Source organism: Ovis aries, chromosome 14, assembly GCF_016772045.2.
Source record: "Ovis aries strain OAR_USU_Benz2616 breed Rambouillet chromosome 14, ARS-UI_Ramb_v3.0, whole genome shotgun sequence".
Taxonomy (NCBI): domain Eukaryota; kingdom Metazoa; phylum Chordata; class Mammalia; order Artiodactyla; family Bovidae; genus Ovis; species Ovis aries.
The window spans coordinates 64,216,307-64,237,183 of record NC_056067.1 but is presented as its reverse complement, the minus strand read 5'-3'; the positions used below and the strand labels follow the sequence as shown (position 1 = coordinate 64,237,183).

The window sequence follows — 20,877 nt, the reverse complement described above, 5'->3', positions numbered from 1 at the left end:
CGCTACAGTCCTTGGGCTTGCAAAGAGTCGGACACAACTGAGCAACTAACACACACCTCACTTCACATGGAAGTGACATCATACAGTCCTTCTCTTTCTCTGTCTCTTAATATACTGTAAAGCGCAGGATATCCTATTGTTAACTGAAGGTTCATCTCTACATTTTTGGTCATAAATAATCAAGAATTAAAACGAACACTTCTGAATTTTTTGAAGTTTACGTGGAGCACATTTCTTTAAGTAAAATGAGAGTTGGTGGAGGGAGAATGCCAAAGTAAGTAAGTGACAGGATATTCAGTACATAGAGCGTAAGTGTGTGTGCAAGTGTGAAGGTTGCTCAGTCGTGTCCGAGTCTTTATGACCCCATGGACTACACAGTCCATGGAATTCTCCAGGCCGGAATATTGGAGTGGGTGCCTTTCCCTTCTCCAGCGGATCTTCCCAACCCAGGAATCGAACCGGAGTCTCCTGCATTGCAGGCAGATTCTTTACGAACTGAGCTATGAGGGAAGCCCTGATACATAGCACACAGTGCATAGACTATGCCCCTCCAAGCCCCGCAGTGCACGAGTGACCCGAACTTCAGAACCAGCGAGGCCTGAACTGAAAGAGAAAGACTGACATAGACACACACCACCTCGGGTGAAATAGCTAGCTAGTGGGGAGCTGCTGTGTAACACAGGGGGCTCAAGCCAGGGCTCTGTGATGTCCTAGAGGGGAAGGATGGTGGGGGGAGGCAGTGGGAGGAAGGCTTTGCGACCCCAAGGACTGCAGCCCACCAGGCTCCACTCTCCATGGGGTTTTCCAAGCAAGAGTGCCGAAGTCGGTAGCCACTCCATTCTCCAGGCGGTCTTCCCAACCCAGGGATCGAACCCAGGTCTCCTGCACTGCAGGCGGATTCTTTACCGTCTGAGCCACCAGGGAAGCCCCAGCTAGCTAATGGGAAGCTCAGCGTGGTGGTCTATGATGACCTTCTTCTTGGAGGGGTGCGATGGGGGTGGGATGGGAGGAAGGCTCAAGAGGGAGGCGATCTATGTACACTTATAGCTGACTCCCGTCACCGCCCAGCAGAAACCAACACAACCTTGGAGAGCACTCATCCTCCAAATAAAAACCAGGGCCACGGCCCACCACCGTGCCTCCCCCACCCACTCTCTGACCTGCCCCCAGCCCTGGAATGCCGCCTCCTCACTGCGGCCCCAGCCCCTGTCCCGGACCTCCCAGCCCCCTCCCCGCCTCACCTGTGCCCCTCCCCACCCACCCCCCCTCCCCTTCTCCGCATCCTCTCCCGCCTGCATCTCCATCCTCCCAGGACCAGCCTCCCCGCCCCGGTCTCACCTCGCTGGAGTGGGCAGACCTCGCCACCTTTCTCCTGTCGGCCGGTCTGGGTCCCAGCTCCCGAGAGACTCCAGCTTTTATGCCCGAGGAGGAGAGGCGGAGGAGACTAGACGGGGAGAGGGCGTGGGGAGAGAAAGGCGGGGCGGAGCGCCCGCCCACGGGAGGAGGTTTCTCAGGTCAGGACAAGGATGCTTCCCGAGGGAAGATTTCTCTGCCAGTTTCCCCCGCAGACCCTGCAACCCGAGGTGTTTGCTCGGCGTTGGTGGGCAGGGGGCCGCGGACGGGGCTTGGGGAGGCGGGGTATTCTGGGTTCTCTGCACGCCCTTGACTTCTCTCCACCTGCCCGGGGCACCCGGGCCACCTGTTTCCGTGTTTGTGGAGCGTCTCTCCTCGCCACACACCGGGAAATAAGCTCAGTGCGGGCCGGGGGCGGCGGGCCCGGGGATGGGGGCGGTCACGTCCTGCTCACCCCCGAGTCGCCAGCACGCGGCGTTCAGCCAGGCGGGCCCCTTGGGCGCGCTCGGAGGCCCTTCCGCGCGTCCTGACCCAGGAGGGCGCTTCTGCATCCAGTGGGTGGAGGCCAAGGTCGCTCTATCCTCCGGGGCAGAGGACACCCCCACCCCCCGCAAAGAACCGCTGGACCCCCAGTGTCGTAGTACAAGGGTGGGAAACCCTGCGGCAGCCCCTAAAAGCGTCCCCAGAACCGAACAAACGTTGCTGGATGAACAAATCAGAGTGTGTGTGTGTGTGAGTGTGTGTGTGTGTGAGTGAGTGTGCGCCTGGCCTCTCTCCCGCTCCGCTTCGCTTCCTCCGTTCGTGTGTCTGTTTCTTTCTCTGCCCCTGGGCCCCGGGACAGCAGCAGTTTTCCAGAGGAAAGACCCGGGAATCAAAGGGGAGGGGCCCGGCCCGCTGGCTCTGCTCCCGGGCTTTCGGACGTCCTGGGGTCCTGGCGGGACTCGGTGTCCTGGCTCTGTGATGAAGAGCCCAGGTTCAGCCTGGACTCGGGGGTCTTTGCTCCAGGTCCTCATCTCTACCCCAGCCCTCCCACCCCCACTGCAGACCTTTCTGGACTGCCATGCCCGTCTGCCTCGCTTTTACGAGGCTCAGGCCTTACCCGCTGAGCTAGCCCGGGGGTGGGGGGTGGGGGTGGGGGACCACTCTCGCCTGCCTCAACCTTAAAAGCAAGACCCCAGCGGGGAGGAGAGTGAGAAACAGCATCCCGGAGACCTCGTGCGCGCCTCCCCCGGGGGGCTCCCTCTCGCCTCTTCCCGGCTTCCTTCCCTTCCCATCTGAGGGGGACGGGTGGTGTTCCGATTGGGAGAAAGTGACAAGGAGGTGTAAATGGCTCTGCTGGGAAAGAGCGGGAGCAGGGGAGGCTGGCGAGGACAGACCGGCTGATCTGAACCTGGCAGACCGCTTCTCTGCGTGACCAGTGCCGTGAAAGGTGAAGCTATGGGGTCTGCACCTCACGCAGAAAAACCGAACACAACCCAGATGGTGTGGGGGCGTGTCACTTTACATTTCTGTGACACAGCTGGACGTCTGTGGATGTGTGTATATGTATGGACACCCAGGCACCTGTGCAGATATCTGGCTAGGTAGCTACCTAGCCGTATCTCCTACGAGATATAAGAGCTCCTTTCAGTACTCCCTAAGTAGCAGTTGTTCAGTCGCTAAGCTGTGTCTGGACTCTTTGCCATCCGACCCCATCCACTTTAGCCTGCCAGGCTCCTCTGTCCATGGGATTCTCCAGGCAAGAAGACTGGAGTGGGTTGCCATGCCCTCCTCCAGGGGATCTTCCCCACCCAGGGAGAGAACCCATGTCTCTTGGGTCTCCTGCGTTGGCAGGCGAATTCTTTACCACTGAGCCACCTGGGAAGCCTTTTCTCATATAGGTTAACACAGAATTCCTTGCTTTTTTGCGACAGTTTTCGGGAGCGTGTCTCTGTACAGATAAGGCTCTGAATATGGATTTGCATATATACATATATCTCTCCAAGTGAAAGTCGCTCAGTCGTGTCTGACTCAGACTGGGGTCCATGCAATTCTCCAGGCCAGAATACTGGAATGGGCAGCCATTCCCTTCTCCAGGGGACCTTCCAAACCCTGGGATGGAACCCAGGTCTCCCGCATTGCAGGCGGATTCTTTACTGGCTGAGCCACCAGGGAAGCCCATATCTCCCCATCTCTTCCTTTAAACAGCCCCCAAGCCCTAAGGTGAAGTTGCTCAGTCGTGTCTGACTCTTTGTGACCCCACGAACTGTAGCCTACCAGGCTCTTCCATCCCAGGCTCTTCTATCCATGGGATTTTCCAGGCAAGAGTACTGGAGTGGGTTGCCATCGCCTTCTCCAAGCCCTGCTGCTGCCAAGTCGCTTTAGCCGTGTCTGACTCTGTGCGACTCCATAGACGGCAGCCCACCAGGCTCCCCCGTCCCTGGGATTCTCCAGGCAAGAACACTGGAGTGGGTTGCCATTGCCTTCTCCAATGCATGAAAGTGAAAAGTGAAAGTGAAGTCGCTCAATTGTGTCTGACTCTTAGCGACCCCATGGACTGCAGCCCACCAGGCTCCTCCGTCCATGGGATTTTCCAGGCAAGAGTACTGGAGTGGATCCCCTAGGAGTTGTTATATCCCCCTGCCACCACGAGAGGGAGCCAACCCCAGGACGATCCGGCACCTCCCAGAGTTTCCTGCGTCCCTTCGTTATTGTTTGGTGGGTGTGTTTAGAATACCTCGCGTCATGAGATACGAAATCTAAAAAAAGAAAAAAAAATGTGACAAATAGACCTACTTACAAAACCAGAAGTACATTCACAGATGTAGAACACAAACGTACGGTTAGCCGGGGTCAGGGGAGGAGGGATAAGTTAGGCGATTGGGCCGGACACATACACACTGCGATATATAAAACGGGTAACTAGTAAGGACCCGCTGTACAGCGCGGGAAACTCTGCTCAATACTCTGCAACGGCCTATATGGGAAAAGAGTCCTAAAAACCAGTGGCTATGTGTATATGCCTGGGCTTCCCCGGGGGCTCAGAGGTAAAGAACACGCCTGCCAATGCAGGAGCCACAGGTTCGATCCCGGGGGCGGGAAGATCCCCTGCAGGAGGGAATGGCAGCCCACTGCAGTCTTCTTGTCTGAGTTCCCTGGACAGAGGAGCCTGGCGGGCTGCAGCCCGTGGGGTCGCAGAGAGTGGGACACGACTGAGCAACTAAACAACGACAAGGTGTGTGTATAGAGCTGGCTCACTTTGCTGCGCGCCTGAAAGCACCGCAGCGCTGTGAATCAAGTCTGCTCCAAGGAAAGTTAATTTTAGCAAAATAAAGAACTCTTTGCCTGAGATCTCTCCTCTTGAAGAATCTTGAGGACCCCAGTCGAGGGTTCAGCAGACCTCTAGAACATACTCATCTAGTGTAACTGAGTGCCTTCTCCCCCTCCACACACACACACACACACACACACACACACACACACACACACACACACAGAGCATGCAGTGAGAAATCAGCCACAGGGGGAAACCGGGAAGTTCACCAACGTGTGGCGATTAGCCAGCCCACCGTGAACCACCACGGGGTCAAGGAAGAGATGGCGGGTGAAGTCAGGAAACACCCTGAGTTAGGCTGGCTGACTCAGACCTCCGCCAAGGCTTCCTCAGAGATTACAGCTCCCGCCCCCACAGTCACAGCTAAATTTTTATGAGTTGGGGGAAGGGGCTTATAAGGCCAAGGTTAGCGACAGCGACTGGCCCTCAATGCTTTCATCCCGGGGGTGGCAGGATATGCCAACCCCCTAAGGATGCCATGTTGGTATATTGATCTCTCTCAGCCTAAGCACCTGGGGGAAAAAACACAAAAACTTCAGGGAGAGACTTCCGCCCCGCCGCCCACCCTCCACACACACACACGCACGCACACTTTTACTTCTGCTGGGAACACTTATGAACATCCAAAGGAACTGTTCATCCACTCCATTTGGTTCCTATCAAGTACTTGAGGAAGTGATGGACGAGGATTTAGCCTGCTCCCAACAAATAGTATATGTAAGTGTCTCCATTAGGATGAAGGTGTAAATTGAAAGACCGAGGAAAGAAAATCGCAGCAGGGAGCGGGAGGAACTGCTGAAATCTCCGTCTGCTGTCCCCTGCGTTAGCCTACTGAGAAAGCACAGGGAGCTGAAGATGGCGTGGACGGGTGGGTAGGTTGGTAGGTGGATGGCTGATAGATAGATAAAGGTTAACTGAGAGATGATATACAGCTGAGAGAGACGGCAGATAATAGACAGGTAATAGGCGAGACTTCCCCGATGGCTCAGACGGTTAAGGACCCACCTCAGTGCACGAGACACAGGAGACGTGGGTTTGATCCTTAGGTTGGGAAGATCCCCTGGAGGAGGGCATGGCAACCCACTCCAGTCTTCTTGCCTGGAGAATCCCCTGGACAGAGGAGCCTGGCGGGCTACAGTCCATGGGGTCGGGTCGCAAAGAGTCAGACACGACTTAGCGACTGAACAACAACAACTGCTACTTAGGGAATACTCAAAGGAGACATAGCTGTTATATCTCACAGGAGATACGGCTAGGTAGCTACGTAGCTAGATGTCTGCACAGATGCATGGAGGGAAGGAAAAAACAGTCGTAGAAAGAGAGAAAGACACCAAGGATCAGGGAGAATGTGCGTGTGAGCGTGTTCTTAGCCGTTCAATCCTGTTAAACTCTTTGCAACCCCATGGACTGTAGCCCGCCAGGCCCCTCTGTCCATGGCGTTTTCCGGGCAAGAACACTGGAGCTGGTTGCCATCCCCTTCTGCAGGGGATCTTCCTGCCTGACCTAGGGGTCGAACCTGGCTCTCCTGCATTGCAGGCAGATTCTTTACCCACTGAGCCACCTGGGAAGCCCATATTTGCTAGCAACAGGCAAAGAAGAAGCAAGATTGTTTAACTCTTGCAGGCCTCTCGTGTGCCCACGTCTGTTCACTCATTTCTGTTTTTGCTCCAGCTAATTCCCCCATTAGTTATTCCCTCCATATCAATAGAGGAAGGGAAACAGGCCTGGTTCTTGTCTGGCTGAAGACATAAACTTCAGTTTTGCTCAATTTGGCAAATAGCAGCTGCCTGGGCCAAGGGCCCTTCTATCCCCTACTTCAATCTCAGTTCCCAGACCAGGGATCAAACCCGAGCCCTCTGTGTTGGAAGCTCGAAGTCTTAACCACTGGACGACCAGGGAAGTCTCCGTTCCTAGGTTTTTAGTATATGTTTCCAGATTACCTTACTATAGGAAGGTCCCCACTCCACCTGGGAGAGTCACCTATTTTGAGAGAAGTTTAGTGAGAAAGACCTAATGGAATTATTGAATGGGAAGGGAGACCATTGGTGGAATTTTAAAACAGGCATGGGTAGCTGAGGCTGACAATCGTGTTATCAGAAGGGGCAAGATGTCCGAGAGACAGGGGGAGAGGAACCCGCGGTCAGGAAGCGTCATTTCTGAGCTGACTCCCTCGAGCACATTTCTGTGAGAAGCTGGTGAGTCAGAATGCAGTGGAGTCCAGGAGGGGTCAGGAGGTTGAGAGCAGCCTGTGAAAAGCATCGCTGCTGTTGAGGGTGCCTTCACGCCGGGGCCTCAAGTGGAGTGACGTCAGGCGGGGGGGGGGGGTGGTTCGTGCTGATCCATCCTGGAGCCTGCAAAGGTGGGCACGACAGCAGCCGGGATGCAGAGTTCAAGGGACAGCATGGCCTAGCCTTTAACGGGTGAGTGGGCAAGAAGGTGCGGACATTTTTTTCAACCTTTTTTTACTGAACTATAGGTGGCTTAGAATGCTGGGTTCGTTTGGGCTGTGCAGCAAGATAACTCAGTTATTCCCACATGCATCGCTGTGCAGCCGCCAAGTTGTGTCCGATTCTTTGCGACCTCGTGAACTTCAGCCAGGCCTCCCTGCCCGTCACCAACTCCTGGAACTTGCTCAAACTCAGGTCCATTGAGTCGGTGATGCCATCCAACCATCTCGTCCTCTGTCGCCGCCTTCTCCTCCTGCCCCCAATCTTTCCCAGCATCAGGGGCTTTTCCAGTGAGTCAGCTCTTCGTGTATATATATACGCACAATGCTCTAAAAGTCCTCTTGCAGTACGGTTTATCATAGGCTTATCATAGTTCCCTGCACTATTCAGTAGGGCCTTGCTGTATATCCATCCTCCACATAAAAGCTTATGTCTGCTAACCCCACCCTCCCACTTCAGCCCTCCCCCAGCCCCCTCCCCCTCAAAACCACCAGCTTGTGCTCGAGGTCCATGATTCTCCTTCTGTTCCAAAGATGGGTTCCTTTGTGTCGTAGCTTAGATTTTACATAGAAGTCATATCACGTGGGTTCGGTGTTTCTCCCCGCCTGACTTAACCCACTCAGCTTGATGGTCTCCAGCTGCATCCGTGCTCCTGCCAGTGGCAGGACTGCGCTCTTTCCCGTGGCTGAGTGGCCTTCCATCGCATGTGTGGCCCACATCATCCTTATCCATTCCTGCTGATGGACACTTAGGTTGCCTCCATGCTGCTATGAACATAGGGTGCCTGTAACTTTTCAAATCATATTCTTCACGTGTTACTTCTTTTGAGTTGGGCAGTTTCTAAAATCCCATATTCGTGTGCTGTGCGGTCCAGCGACTCAGCATTCGTAAAAGTCTGCTAAGATTTAAAATTTTAGAGCCGTATTTGTCTTTTCAGTCTTATCAAGAGAATTCTCTGCACAGACACACAATAAAGGGCCTCCCAGGTGGCCCTAGTGGTGAAGAACCCCCCTTGCTAATGTAGGAGATGTAGGGACATGGGTTCGATCCCTGGTTTGATCCCTGGGTCCGGAAGATCCCCTGGAGAAGGAAATGGCCCCCCACTCCCGTCTTCTTGCCTGGAGAATCCCATGGACAGAGGAGCCTGGGGGCTACAGTCCTGGATTTGCAAAGAGTTGGACAGGACGGAGCAGCTGCACAGCAACAACGCGTACAGTGGAGCCGCGAACAGGAGGTCCTCGTGCGGCATACAGTCTCCACGAAGCTTCCCTTCTCTTTCCGCCTGAGAAGGGAGGTGAGCAGAGACTTCCGGGGTGCGGGGTGCCAGGCAGCCTTCTTCCCTGCGGCTCAGCTTCGAGCAAACACCCCTGTCCACTGTGCTGAATGCTCCAGTGTCTCCCTTGGTCCCTCTTTCCTCATCCCGGACCAAGATCCAGGGACCACAATAAAGCCTCTAAAGGACACAGGTGTGTGATTGTTGGGGTTGGGGATCGGGGTTGATTGAGACCCCTTCTCCCTTTCCTGCCCAGAAATCACCCAGTGTGGGTCCAACACTCCCCACTTCCCCCTTCCCGCGTTCACCATCTCACACCCAGGAAAGAGGGGACTTGGGGGTCAGCATTCTGTCGTCGCCCTGACTCAGGGAGGGGCAGCTGGGAGACACCCTCGTGTCTCGCTGGCCGACTGTGCAACTGTGGGAAACTGCAGGTCTGCGGACTTTGTCTCCTTACTGATGACCTGCTTGTACCTGGCTTTTGTTTGTTTTAGTTCTTTTATGGACTCTTTCAAAGTCTGCTGTGTCATTTTCTGAGTGGAGTGGGGTCATACTATAGATCTGGTGACATTTCTTTCTCCCAGCTGCCGGCTCCCCCCACCCAATGCTAACAATGTGTTAAAGAGAAAGTTGCGATTCTGTGAGTACCTCTAGTTCACTGCCTCTGGCTTCAGGCAGTATTCAGTATAAAGCTGTAATTATTGATTTTTTAAAATCTCATACCTCTCATATTCTAAATGCTTTCTTCTCTGTAATCACCCTCTGTGTGTTTTCAGTTTTCTAGCTTCGTTGAGGCTTTCAGCTGCTAAGTCAAAGACCTCTCTTGGTAAATGTTACGTTGCACTTGAAAATATGTGGGTTGTTCTTGAACGTCTTTTGGTATTGACTTCTAACATAATTCCACAGTGATGAGAACAGACTCTGATTTCAATACCTTTAGATCAAGAAATTTTTGCAACATGATTTATGTCCCTGGATATGTTCCAGTGTTTCCTGGTTTACACTCTGTGGGAATTTGAATAGAATTTGTATCCTGCTGTTGTGTGAAAGCTGATTCAATCTTGATTATGTTGAATTGCTTCACAGTGCTTTTCAGGGCTACCATATCCTTCTATTTCTCAGTCTATTCATTCCATTAATTTTTGAGTTTGATGTTGAAGCTCCATATGAAAATATTAATTTACCTACTTAAAAAATAATGGTAATATACAGTGGGACGTTTCACGGAAAAAGACCCTGATGCTGGGAAAGATTGAAAGCAAAAGAAGAGGGCAACAGAGGATGAGATAGTCGGACGGCATCGCCATCTCAATGGACGTGAGTTTGAGCAAGCTCTGAGGAGCTGGTGCAGGACAGGGGAGCCTGGCGTGCTGCAGTCCATGGGGTCACAAAGGGTTGGACACGACTGAGCAGCTGAACAGCAAGTGGAACTACACGTAACCTCGTTCTGTATTTTCCAAGTCTCCTGTAAACGCGTTATCATGCTTTCATAACTTAAAAAATGTAAAAGAAAGAACACACACACCCAGCAAACAAAGGCTCTCATACCCATAGATGTCAAAGCTGGGTCGAGGATGTTCTGGGCTCCTTTACCGCAGACCCCCAGGACGCACAGCTTGTTGTGAGGATTGGAAGGACCAAGGCCGTGTGGCTGGTGGAGCAGGGTGCTGAAGAAACGTGCCTCCTCAAAGCTGGTCCATGCCCCACCCGGACGGTGGCCCTCCACGTCTGGGTGCCCTCCTCCACCAGACAGAATAAACTTGGTCCCACACCTAACTAGCTGTGCTCAGGTTAACCTCTGACTTGGCAGGAGTGGTGAACCAAGCCCTCTCCGTAACAGCTGTTGGCCCGACTCAGTTTCACTTGCAAGGAGGTAGAGGAGCCCGGGGTTGGATGTCTTGTTCGTCTACACTGCGGCATGATGTTATCAGGCTGCGCAGCGGATTCTCACCTCCTTTCCGGGGTTTGCCTGGACGGTGTGCAGGTACCTCCCCCTCTTCCTTGAGTAGACATCAGAGCCGGCGGGCGTGTGCACCGCGCTACACAGGTGCCGCTGCGCGGGGCCAGCACCGCAGTCCGCGTGGGTCGCCTAGGCGACAGGACGCGAGCCTCCGGATGCTGCTGCCACACCACGAACCTGGGGTCCTCCGCCCGCCTGCACCCCCGGCCGCCAGCTTCAGACCCCGACCGCGGCGCGGCCACACACCCCTCTGATGCCTCGGTTCCCCCATCTGTGTGGTGGGGTGACCACAGCGCTTGTCTCCTTGGGTTCTGACGATTCAAGGACGTGACGGCTTTGAGTGCTTGAAAGCGGGGCCTGGGGGCTGGCACTTGGCACGGTATTGGCAGAGCCCCGTCCTCAGACCCCAGTTTCGGGGGAGACACCCCCACCTCCCCTCCTCTGGTCCCCTCGCCGGTCTGGCTGCAGACGTGGCCTCTCCGAGCCAACTTCCTCTGCCAGGTGTAGCCATACGGACCCCGGGGTGCGGAAGGAGGCGCGGCCAGAGACCGCCTGTGAGGGTCACTGCTCTGCGGGCCAGAAGGGCAGGCCTCTACCTTCATCTCCAGGGCCGGCCCCTTCCGGGAGCGTTATCAGCCCCGTCCCACAAGGTGGACGCTGAGGCCTGAGCGCTTGCCCTAGGCACCCTGGAGACCACCTGGAGGCCCCGCCTCCACCAGGTGTTAATGGTTTCGGAAGGTGGGGCCCGGATCCGGCTGCAAACACCTGCGGGGTCCAGCTAGTCGCCTTCCCAGACCCCCTCGCAGCCACATGGCAGGGCCCCGTGGCCTGGGTCTTGCTGCTCCAGGGGCTAGCAGAGCGAAACGAGGGCCATGACCGAGTGGGGTTCTGCCAGCAGAAGCCCGGCCAGGCTCGGGCACTGGACGCGCGGGAGCCCAGGGGAACTCACCCTGTCACCTCTCAAAGGCTCATCGAGTCTCTAGGCTCAAGGACAAGGGACCGGGCCCAGGGCTGTGCCAACTCCCCGGGCTGTGCCAACTCCCCGGGCCCTGCCAGCCGGGAGGGGCCCCGGTGGCGCCCACCATGCCCCTCCCCGACGACAGCTTGGACAGAACGCAGGCGCCAGCGGCTGCACAACTCGTCAGCGGCTTTATTAACACTCTCCAGACGCTGGTCAGCGGCGGTCTCCGGCACCTGTCCTCCTCGGGCCTGCCTGACAGGCCGGTCGCAGCGCAAGGACCCACAGCTCGGATACCCCTGCTGGAACCTGGTCATCCTGTCGGAGCCGTGCCGCTATCCACCGTCCTGGGAGCGGCAAGGGGCGGTCTCCCCGGGCGGGACGAGACGCAGTCCCCTCCCTGCAGACTCCTCCAGCCCGGGACCCCGCCCCTGCCCAGGTCCTCGACTGGGCTCCGGGTGGGGAGGGCTGCAGAGGCGTCCTCGCAACGCAGAGACTGCGAGGACGAGGGCGGGGCGGGGGCTGACCCAGAGAGTGAAGTTCGGGGCATCACGCGACAGGGCTCAGGCACCGGGGTGCGGAGCCAGGGCAGAGGCGCCGGGCGCGCGGCCGGAGCTACCCCAGGGGCCAGGGCGGGAAGGGCGCAGCGCCCTCGGGGCCCGGGGCCGCGCCGCCCGCGCCGGCCGCGCGCCCGTGGGTGCGCTGGTGGCGGAGCACGTGCTCGCGGCGCCCGAAGCCCTTGCCGCACTGCCAGCAGGCGAAGGGCCGGGCGCCCGAGTGCGTCTTGCGGTGGCGCACCAAGTGCTCGCGCCAGTAGAAGGTCTTGCCGCACTCGCAGCAGGCGTGCGGCTTCTCACGCGCGGGCAGCGGGCGCAGAGCCGGGCCCGGGCCGCCAGGGTGCGTGCCGCGGTGGCGCCGCAGGTGCTCCTTGCGCCGGAAGGCCTTGCCGCACTCGGGGCAGGCGTGCGGCTTCTCGCCCGAGTGGCTCTGCCGGTGGCGCAGCAGGTGCGCAGGCTTCAGCGAGGCCTTGCCGCAGTCGGGGCAGGACGTGGTGCCCGGGGCCGCCGGGAAGGTGGGCAGGCCGGGCGCAGGCGGGGCTGGCGGCGCCGGCGGGGGGCTGCCCGGCTCCTGCTTGTAGGGGCGCGCGGCCTGGGCGTCTGCCGTCGCCGGTTCCTCAGTCCTGGGGGCCGCATCTCCTACAGGTAAAAGCGCAAAATCAGGACGGCCATGGACTGGCTCATGGATGCTGGGGCCAGGATAGTTCATGGATGGGGCCTGAACCAACAGGTGCAGGGACGGAGGGCAGGTGGTCACGGCCTGGGTGGATGGGCAGGGGGATGAACGGGCACTGGGGCTGCATAAGCTGGGTGGGTGGACGGGCTGGTTGACGGGTGGGGCACTAGAAAGGCTGGTTCAAGGATGGGGAGACAGGATGGCTCCTGGATGGGGGGGTGGACGGACTGGTTGATGGAGGCTGGACCAGCTGGCTCAGGGATGGGGGAGGGGGCGGTGGAAAGACCAGTTCACGGATGAGGGGAGAGGATGGTTCGTGGATGGGGAGGTGGAGAGACTGGTTCATGGGTGGATGGAAGGACTGGTTGATGGATGGGGAGGGGGCTGGGGGAAGGATGGATGGGCCGGCAGGTGGGGAAAGACAAGCTGTGAGGGGATGGACAGAGGCTGCCAAGGAGGCGCCTGGTGAGAACCAGGGTGCAAAGCCGGGGTCAGGCTGCCGGGACACAACCCTGGCTCAGCAGGCGCCCATCCCGGGTGGGTTAGTCTCTTCTGTGCCGGGCCTCCTGCTGCAGGGAAAGGCTGGTGATGCCAGGGTCTCGAGGCCGCCACCGGAGGTCAGCACTGCAGGCGCTCCCGTCCTGTCTGACCCCCGGCCCCGTGTGCCAGCCCTCCAGGGCGGGGTCCGGCACAAGAGGGTTGGTCCATTGAACGCGTGAGTGACGGACAAGTGGGGAGCGTGGTGCGGAAGGAGGGGCTGCTCACCTGAGGGTGTCGCCCCACCAGCTTCCTCTCCCACGCCGACCCCGGAGCCTCCGGTCGCATCCTGAGGCGCCCTCGTCGCTGGTCCCTGGAACCAGAGACCCCACGTGTCCAGCTGAGAAGCTGGAGCCCCGCCGCCCGCCCTCCGGGTCCTGCCGCGGGCTCTGAGGGCAGCGGCCGCCGGGCTGGGGTCCTCCATGGACAGGCTCGTGGAGGCCCACATGGCGAGGCCTGAGACCTCCCACCAAGCACCTCGGCAGCGAGTCCTCCAGCCCCCGGCAGCCTCCTGAGGGGCCCGGGCGGGCGCCCCTCACTCCCGACCCACGGGGCCGGCGGAGACCAGGAGCGCTTACTGCTCTGGGCCACTGCGCTTCGGGCGGTTTGCTACCCGACAGGCAGACCACTGATGGAGCCGCTTTAACCCGGCTTCTAGCCTCGATGCCCTGTGCCAGCTCCAAGCCAAAATCCAGAAGGAAAACACAGAGGCCGTTTTCAACCCAGGACCAAATTAAGCAGCTTTCCCCAGCTGTCCCGTGGACGGCTCTGAGCAGTGTGGCACAGCCAGAGGCCCATGGTTGAGAGACAGCCTCAGACCCACAACTTCTGGCTCCTTTACGCTCTGGTCGCGGCTCCTCGAGGAGTCTGCGTGGAGTCGTTTCTCCTGGAAAGGCCTCATGGGCCTCCTGGTGGAGTCACTCACTGGACTGCCTTCCCAGGTGGCTCAGTGGGCAAGAATGTGCCCACCAATGCAGGATTCGTGGGTTCCATCACTGGGTCGGGAAGATCCTCGGGAGTAGGAAATGGCCACCCACAGCAGTATTCTCGCCTGGAGAATCCCACGGACAGCTCTGCGGCAGGGAGAAACTGGCCCCAGGACAACTTTCAAGTGCGCGGGAGGCCAGTCACACTACAGCCCCGAGGCTGCGGGGCTGAGCCTCTGGGCGCAGCAGGACCCGGCTGCCCCAGGAGGCCTGCCCTCTGCCCCCGTCTGCTGGGCAGGGAACGCTGGGCCGGCTGGTCCCGCCAGACTGGGTCCTGAGGCCACGCCGGGCGCTGAGGACCTAACTTACGGCGCAGGCTCCGGCCCGTGCGGGCAAGCGCCCACATGCGGCTGAAGCGCGCCGCACCTCCAGGCAGGAAGCTCGGGAGCACTCCAGCTGGCGCTCCTCCGTGTGCCCCGCCACAAGCTGTCGCCCAGGGCTGGCGCTGCCCCCTGGGTCCCGGGAAGAGCCTCCCGGCCTCTCCCTGCCACCTCTCCTCAGCAGTTAACCCATGTCCTTCGGCTAGGACCAACCACAGCTGTGGGCAGGGCAGGGTCAGTCCTCAGGGTGGTCCAGGGGCCCTGAACTTGAATCAGTCATCAGAAGGGTGGGCCTGGGGCAGTGTTAGTCGTGTCCGACTCTCTGCGACCCCTTGGTCTGCAGCCCGGTAGGCTCCTCTGTCCTTGACCGGCTCTTGAAGTTTGCTCAAGGTTGTCTGTGCACCCACCGTCCCTTACCGCCAAGGCAGGCCTGACTCTTCCCCCCACTGCCACCATACCATGGGCCTCAGGGTTCGTGGAGCCTGTTGAGGGTGTCTCTATGGGGAGCTTGGTGGGGGGCTGGGGGCAGGGGGCAAGCATGGGGGGAAGGGGAGGGGAGGGAGGACCCGGGGGCAGGGGGTGGGGGAGGAGGGATGGGGGTAAGGAGGGAAGGGACAGGGGAGGGGACAGGGGTGAGCGTGAGGGGAGAGGGAGGAAGGACGGGGGTGAGGGAGGAGGGACCCAGGGTGGAGGGGGGCAGGGGGTGGGCATGGGGGAGGGAGAGAAGGGACCCAGGGCGGAGGGGGGAGAGGTGAGCATGGGGGAGGGGGAGGAGGGACCCAGGGCAGAGGAGGGCAGGGGGTCCCCGGGCAGGGGGGAGGGAGAGAAGGGACCCAGGGCGGAGGGGGGAGAAGTGAGCGTGCGGGAGGGGGAGGAGGGACCCAGGGCGGGGGGGGGGGGGGGGGGGGGGGAGGGAGCGTAAGGGAGCAGGAGGAGGGCGGGGGTGGGTAGGAATGGGGTAAGGAGGGAAGGGACAGGGGAGGGGACAGGGGTGAGCAGGGGGAGGAGAGGAGGGACCCAGGGCGGGGGGGGGGAGGGAGCGTAAGGGAGCAGGAGGAGGGCGGGGGTGGGTAGGAATGGGGTAAGGAGGGAAGGGACAGGGGAGGGGACAGGGGTGAGCATGGGGGAGGGAAGAGGAGGGACCCAGGGGGGAGGGGGGGAGGGGGCGAGCGTGGGAGAGGAGGGGGACCTGGGACCCGGGGGCAGGCGGAGGGCGGACCCCAGGCTCACCCACAGCTCCTCCAGCAGCGCCACGGCCTCCTCGCCGCTCTGCGGCCGGCGGCTGCACACCCAGGCCTGCACCTCGGTGGGCAGCGCGCTCAGGAACTGCTCGAGCACCAGCAGCTCCAGCATCTGCTCCTTGGTGCGCACCTCGGGCCGCAGCCAGGCCCGGCAGAGCGCGCGCAGCAGCCCCAGAGCCTCGCGGGGCCCCGGGGCATCGCCCAGGTGGAAGTGGCGGAAGCGGTGCCACGGCGAGTCGGCGGTCAGGCCCTCGGCGGCGCCTCGCTCCTGCTTCACGGGGCCCAGGCCCAGCGCCTCCATGGGGCCGGCGGCGGGGTCACGGCGCCTGCGGGGAGCGGCCGCGGTCAGAGCGCCCTCCGGCGGGGGCCCCACATGGGAGGGCTGGCCGCCCCATCCCGTGCCTCAGTTTCCCCCCGCCCCCCGAGATGAAGGGCTCGCCCGCCGCTTGTGGGCCCGTCCCCACTCTCCCCCACTCCTGCGTCCTCCCCGCAAGGACCCAGCGAGGCCGCGCGCACGGAGGCCGCTGGTGCCCAGGCACCCGGGCCTTGTCATCAGCACCTCCTATGCTGGTGGTCGCACCCGATGCTACACCCCGGAGGCGGAGGCTGCCGGCGCCCCAGTGCTCCGCGCCCCGCCTCTCCCTCACTAACCAGGGTGGACACGAGCATCCCCCTCCACCCCTGGGGCACATGTGGACCCTCCGGCCCCAACATGACTGTACGTGGGGCCGGGGCTTCGAGGAGGATGTAGGGGTGAAGGGAGGTCGTGCTGGGGCGCAGGGTGTGGCTGTCTTCACAGGACAGGACAGCTCTGCCCCCGACCTGGGGGGACACAGCGGGAAGGGAAGGCAGGGTTCGCAGGCGGGGGAGAGGCTCTCCCCACACCCGTCCACCTTTCCTGATCCCGGCCGGATCCCCGCCTTCCCAGCCACAAGGAGCAAGTGTCTGTGGTTGAAGCCGTCTGGTCTGCAGTGGTCAGGCCTCGACACTCACAGGGCCCCCAGGCACAGTCTGGGAGCTGGGAGAGGCTGGGGACTGGCTGTAAGGCCCTCCACCCTCCCAGTGGAGTCGCTGGACTGCGTTCCCAGGCAGCTCAGGGGTCAAGCAGCTGCCTGCCAACGCAGGAGACGCAGGAGCCCCGGGTGCGATCCCTGGGTAGAAAATGGCAACCCACTGCAGTGTTCCCACCCAGGGAGCCCTGTGCCACCCCGCTTCCTCATCCCTTTCCCAGAGTGGGGGACACAGGCAGGCAGGGGCCTCGGTCCTGAGGACTGAAGACACAGAGCAGGGCTCCAGGGTGGGGTGATCTTGAATGGTCTGGGGACATTTCTGATGGCCAGATGGGGGTGCTGGGAGCGGCACAGCTGGCATCTAGCCAGCGGAGGTGGGGACACTGCGGGGGACCCTGCAGGGACCAGAACGGCTCCACCCCAACAGAGAAGGACGCAGCCCCCAAATAAACCCTGCCTGGAACCACGGTCCTCAAACAGTCCAGGGGCCCTGGAGTTCCTTCGGGGCTACCTCGAGGTGAGAACACGCTTCCTGACCGAGTTACCAGTCCCTTCCCCACCTTCTCTCCCGAGCATGTGGTAGGCCCCCCACCCCCCCCCCCACCCCACCCCGGGCCTCAGCAGAGAGCAGAGGCGGCCGTGGGAACCCAGCTGTTCGGGTCACAGAGATGTGCAAAGACAAGTGATGCCATGCTTCCAACTTTTCGTTGGGAAGACACGGTTATTCATTTAAAACCCGTTATGGGGCATGGGAAAAACTGGGAGATTAGGATTAGCACATACACACTACCGCATACAGAACAGAGAACTGATGCGGAGCTAGTGAACAGCGCCGGGAACCGGACACGAACAGAATCTATAGAAGAGCGGATGTGTGCGCGTGTCACTGACTCACTGCTCTACAGCAGAAACACACTATTGTAAACCAACTATCCGTGCGTGCGTGTTAAGCTGCTTCAGTCGTGCCGACTCTTCCGGACCCCATGGGCTGTAGCCTGCCAGGCTCCTCTGTCCGCGGACTTCTCCAGCAAGAAGACTGGAGGGGGTTGCTAGTTCCTCCTCCGGGATCGCCCCCACCCGGGACTGAACCCACATCTCCCAGGTTTCCTGCACTGGCAGGTGGGTTCTTTACCACTAGTGCCACTTGGGAGGCCCCTTAAATCAGCTATGAAAGTGAGTCGCTCACTCGTGTCCGACTCTTTGCCACCGCATGGACTGTACAGTCCATGGAGTTTTCCAGGCCAGAACACTGGAGTGGGCAGCCGTTCCCTTCTCCAGGGGATCTTCCCAAGGCAGGGATCGAACCCAGGCCTCCCGCGTTGCAGGCAGATTCTTTACCAGCTGGGCCACCAGGGAGGCCCTAAGTCAACTGCACTCCAATAAAAAAGAAAAAAAAAAGAGAGAGGAAAAAAAGTGCTATTTGTGTTAACATGTGGAAAAATCAACTACCGCTATTTCTAAATGCATTAATTGCTATTATGAGATTTTCTCAGCCTTCCCTTCTGAGATGACACAGAGATGTGAACAAGTGCTTTGGGTTGCGTCTTCAAAAATTGTTTAAGATATAAAGGGGTCCTGAGCTTAAAACCTTGGAGACCACTGGCCCACAGCCTGTTTTTAAATTAAAGTTTTACTGGTGCACAGCTGTGCGCATCTGCTGTGCAGGGAGGATCCTCTCAGACTTAAGCTGGCTTGATCAGCCAGCTAGTAAGTGGCAGGGACCGAACTCATGCTGGCCTTAAAGCGAGGCTGCAAGGGGAGCAGCAGAGGGACAGAGTGGGAGACGGGGATCAGCAGACACAAACTGGTACACACAGGACAGAGTAACAAGGCTCTACTGCGCAGCACAGGATCCCAGTCCATCGCCATGCGGTCCAGCATCAATCCTGCGGTGGACCAACATGGAAAAGAGCATGAGACAAGGCTGCAGCAGTGCATAACTGAATCACGTTGCTGGACAGCAGACATGGAACACTGTGAATCAACTAAACTTCCATAAATTAAGTTTTTAAAAAAATGCAAAAAAGGGGGAGGGAGGTTCCAGAGGCAGGGGACATATGCATGCCTATGGCTGATGTACGTTGATGTATGGCAGAAACCAACATAATATTATAAAGCAATTATGCTTCAATTGAAAAAAATTATTAAAAAATAGTTACAAAACAAAACAAACGTTTAAAAAAAGACGGAAAAAATAACTGAGAAGGCGCTGGATGGAGCGTGCCTGCCTGACCGCCACTTTTGACCTGGCCAGAGTTTCGCAGCCTCTTTCACCCAGATGCCACCAGTGTCTCCCCAACTGTGACAACCAAAATGTGTCCCGGAAACGTCCACGACTCCCCGGCGGCGAGGGCAAGGGTACAGTGGGCCCTGCTGGGGAGCCACCGGTCCACTGGACCAATATTTACTCAGACCAAAGGGCCACCTTCCCCGCGAGTCGTCCTAGGACATGGCGCGCCACCTTTTACGCTCAGAATCTTCCGTCCCCGGGGCTACAAAATGGGGAAAGTTGGACCAACCTAGACGTCTCAGAAGTCAAGACGAACGGAAAACAAAAATGCTGCGGGGCGCGCGCGGGGGCGCCAAGACAGCCTTCCACCAGCCTCCGCCCTGCCCACTCCCGTCACTCCGTGCGGTGCCGGGGACACCGCTTCCAACAAAAGCGCCGGCGCTGCACCCACGCACCCGCGGGAGCAGGGGCTGGAAGAGGAAACAGGAGGCGGGCGGCAGGGCCGCCGCAGACGACCGGGAGAGCAAACACAGCCCTGCAGCGCGGCGCGCCCACCAGTCAGGCTGTCGGGGGGAGAGGGGGGCACGCGTCCCCACGCAGGAGAGAAAGGAGGAGGGCAGCTGACCCCGGCCCGGGGAAGGCGCAGCTCCGCCTAAGTGCCGCCCAGCTTGCAGAGACTCGCGCGCCGGAGGGCCGCCCGCACCCCGCCCGCGCCGGGCCCGCCCCCTCCCCGGAGCCCCTTTCCGCAAACCTCTCCGACCCGGTCCGTCCCCGCCGGCGCCCCCAGACTCCCAGGCAGGGCCCAGCCCCCGCCCCCGCCAGTGCCCTCCCCCTCCCCCCTCCGACCTTCCCCCACCCAGCCCCTCTCCTCTTCCAACTCTCCCCACCCCGCCGCGGCGTTCTCCGCCCCCGGGAGCCGCACCCCCTCCCCCTTCCGCCCCTCCCCACCCCTCCCCCTTCCGCCCCTCCCCACCCCTCCCCCTTCCGACCCTCCCCCTCCTCGCCCCGCCGTCTTCAACTCTCCCCGCCCCCGGGCGTTCTCCGCCCCCTCCCCCGCCCCTCCCCCTCCCTCTCGACTCTCCTCGGCCCCAGGACCCTCACCCCCGCCCCCCTCCCTCCCCTCCCCCTCCGACTCTCCCCGCCCCGCCGTTCTCCGCCCCCCTCCCTCTTGCTTCCCCTCCCCCTCCCCCCGCCCCGCCGTTCTCCGCCCCCGGGGCCCGCACCCCTCCCCCGTCCCGACGCTCCCACCCCCGTTCGCGCTCCCAGCCCCCGGCCCCCTTTTCATCCCTCCCCCACCTCCGCCGTTCCTCCCTCCTCGGACCTCCCGCCGGCCCCCTCCCCGAAGCTCATCCCGCCGGGCCCCTCCGACGCCTCCCTCCTTGCCCCCCTCGCTCACCTCACTCTCCCGGGTGAGGCCCCCCAAGCCCCCTCGGCACCTCGCGCATGCGCACAGCGCTCACCAGGACTCCATGCCCCGGCAGGCTTTGCGCCAAACGTGCCTATCCCCCTCCCCCCAACGCTCCCAGACGCCCCGCGGCCGCTTCGCCCCCGGCAACAACCCCGCCGCCCTCACCCAGAACAACATCTCCCAGGGAGCACCGCGGCAAAGGCGGCCTCTCATTGGCTCTCGCCTCGGCAACCTCCCCCCCCTTGCCCGGCCCCGGAAGGCGCCGCCGGCTCCAGAACTACATTTCCCAAGATGCACCGAGGCGCCGCCAGGTTTTGGACTACATTTCCCACAAAACACACACACGGGTCCTCGCCCGGGCCCGCGCGCAGGCACCCCCCCACCACCCGACCCCGGGCAGGCGCAGGCGCGCCGAAGGGGCCGAGGGAGGAGGAGCCAGGGCGGCGTTGCCGTGGAAACCGGAGCGGCCGGTCCGGAAACGGGGCCCCTGCAGCCCAGAAATCCGTCGGCGGGGAGGAGGCGCCGAGCCGGAGCTCCGCGCCAATCAGCGCTGCGCGCTGCGTCTCCTTGACAACGGGCCGCGCGTCACCCTCCCTCCCCGCCCCGTG

General features: G+C 60.4%; 1 protein-coding gene across 4 annotated transcripts; it reads right to left on the bottom strand.

The window, feature by feature from the left end:
• Nucleotides 1-11,473: 11,473 nt before the first annotated feature.
• On the bottom strand, nucleotides 11,474-20,295 carry ZNF444 (zinc finger protein 444). Of its 4 annotated transcripts, XM_060399178.1 has the most exons (5): nucleotides 18,447-19,656; nucleotides 17,818-18,000; nucleotides 15,611-15,947; nucleotides 13,303-13,387; nucleotides 11,474-12,500 (listed from the first exon to the last, which is right to left on the bottom strand). In XM_060399178.1, exons 2-5 carry the CDS (start codon nucleotides 17,841-17,843, stop codon nucleotides 11,920-11,922), a joined length of 1,029 nt encoding a protein of 342 aa, XP_060255161.1. In that variant the 5' UTR covers nucleotides 17,844-18,000; nucleotides 18,447-19,656; the 3' UTR covers nucleotides 11,474-11,919. The 4 variants fall into 4 exon arrangements, with proteins under 4 accessions (XP_060255161.1, XP_027834700.1, XP_060255160.1 ...); XM_027978899.3 differs by lacking the exons at nucleotides 17,818-18,000; nucleotides 18,447-19,656 and adding an exon at nucleotides 20,258-20,295; XM_060399177.1 differs by having other exon boundaries at nucleotides 17,818-19,656.
• Between the last annotated feature and the right edge of the window lie 582 nt (nucleotides 20,296-20,877).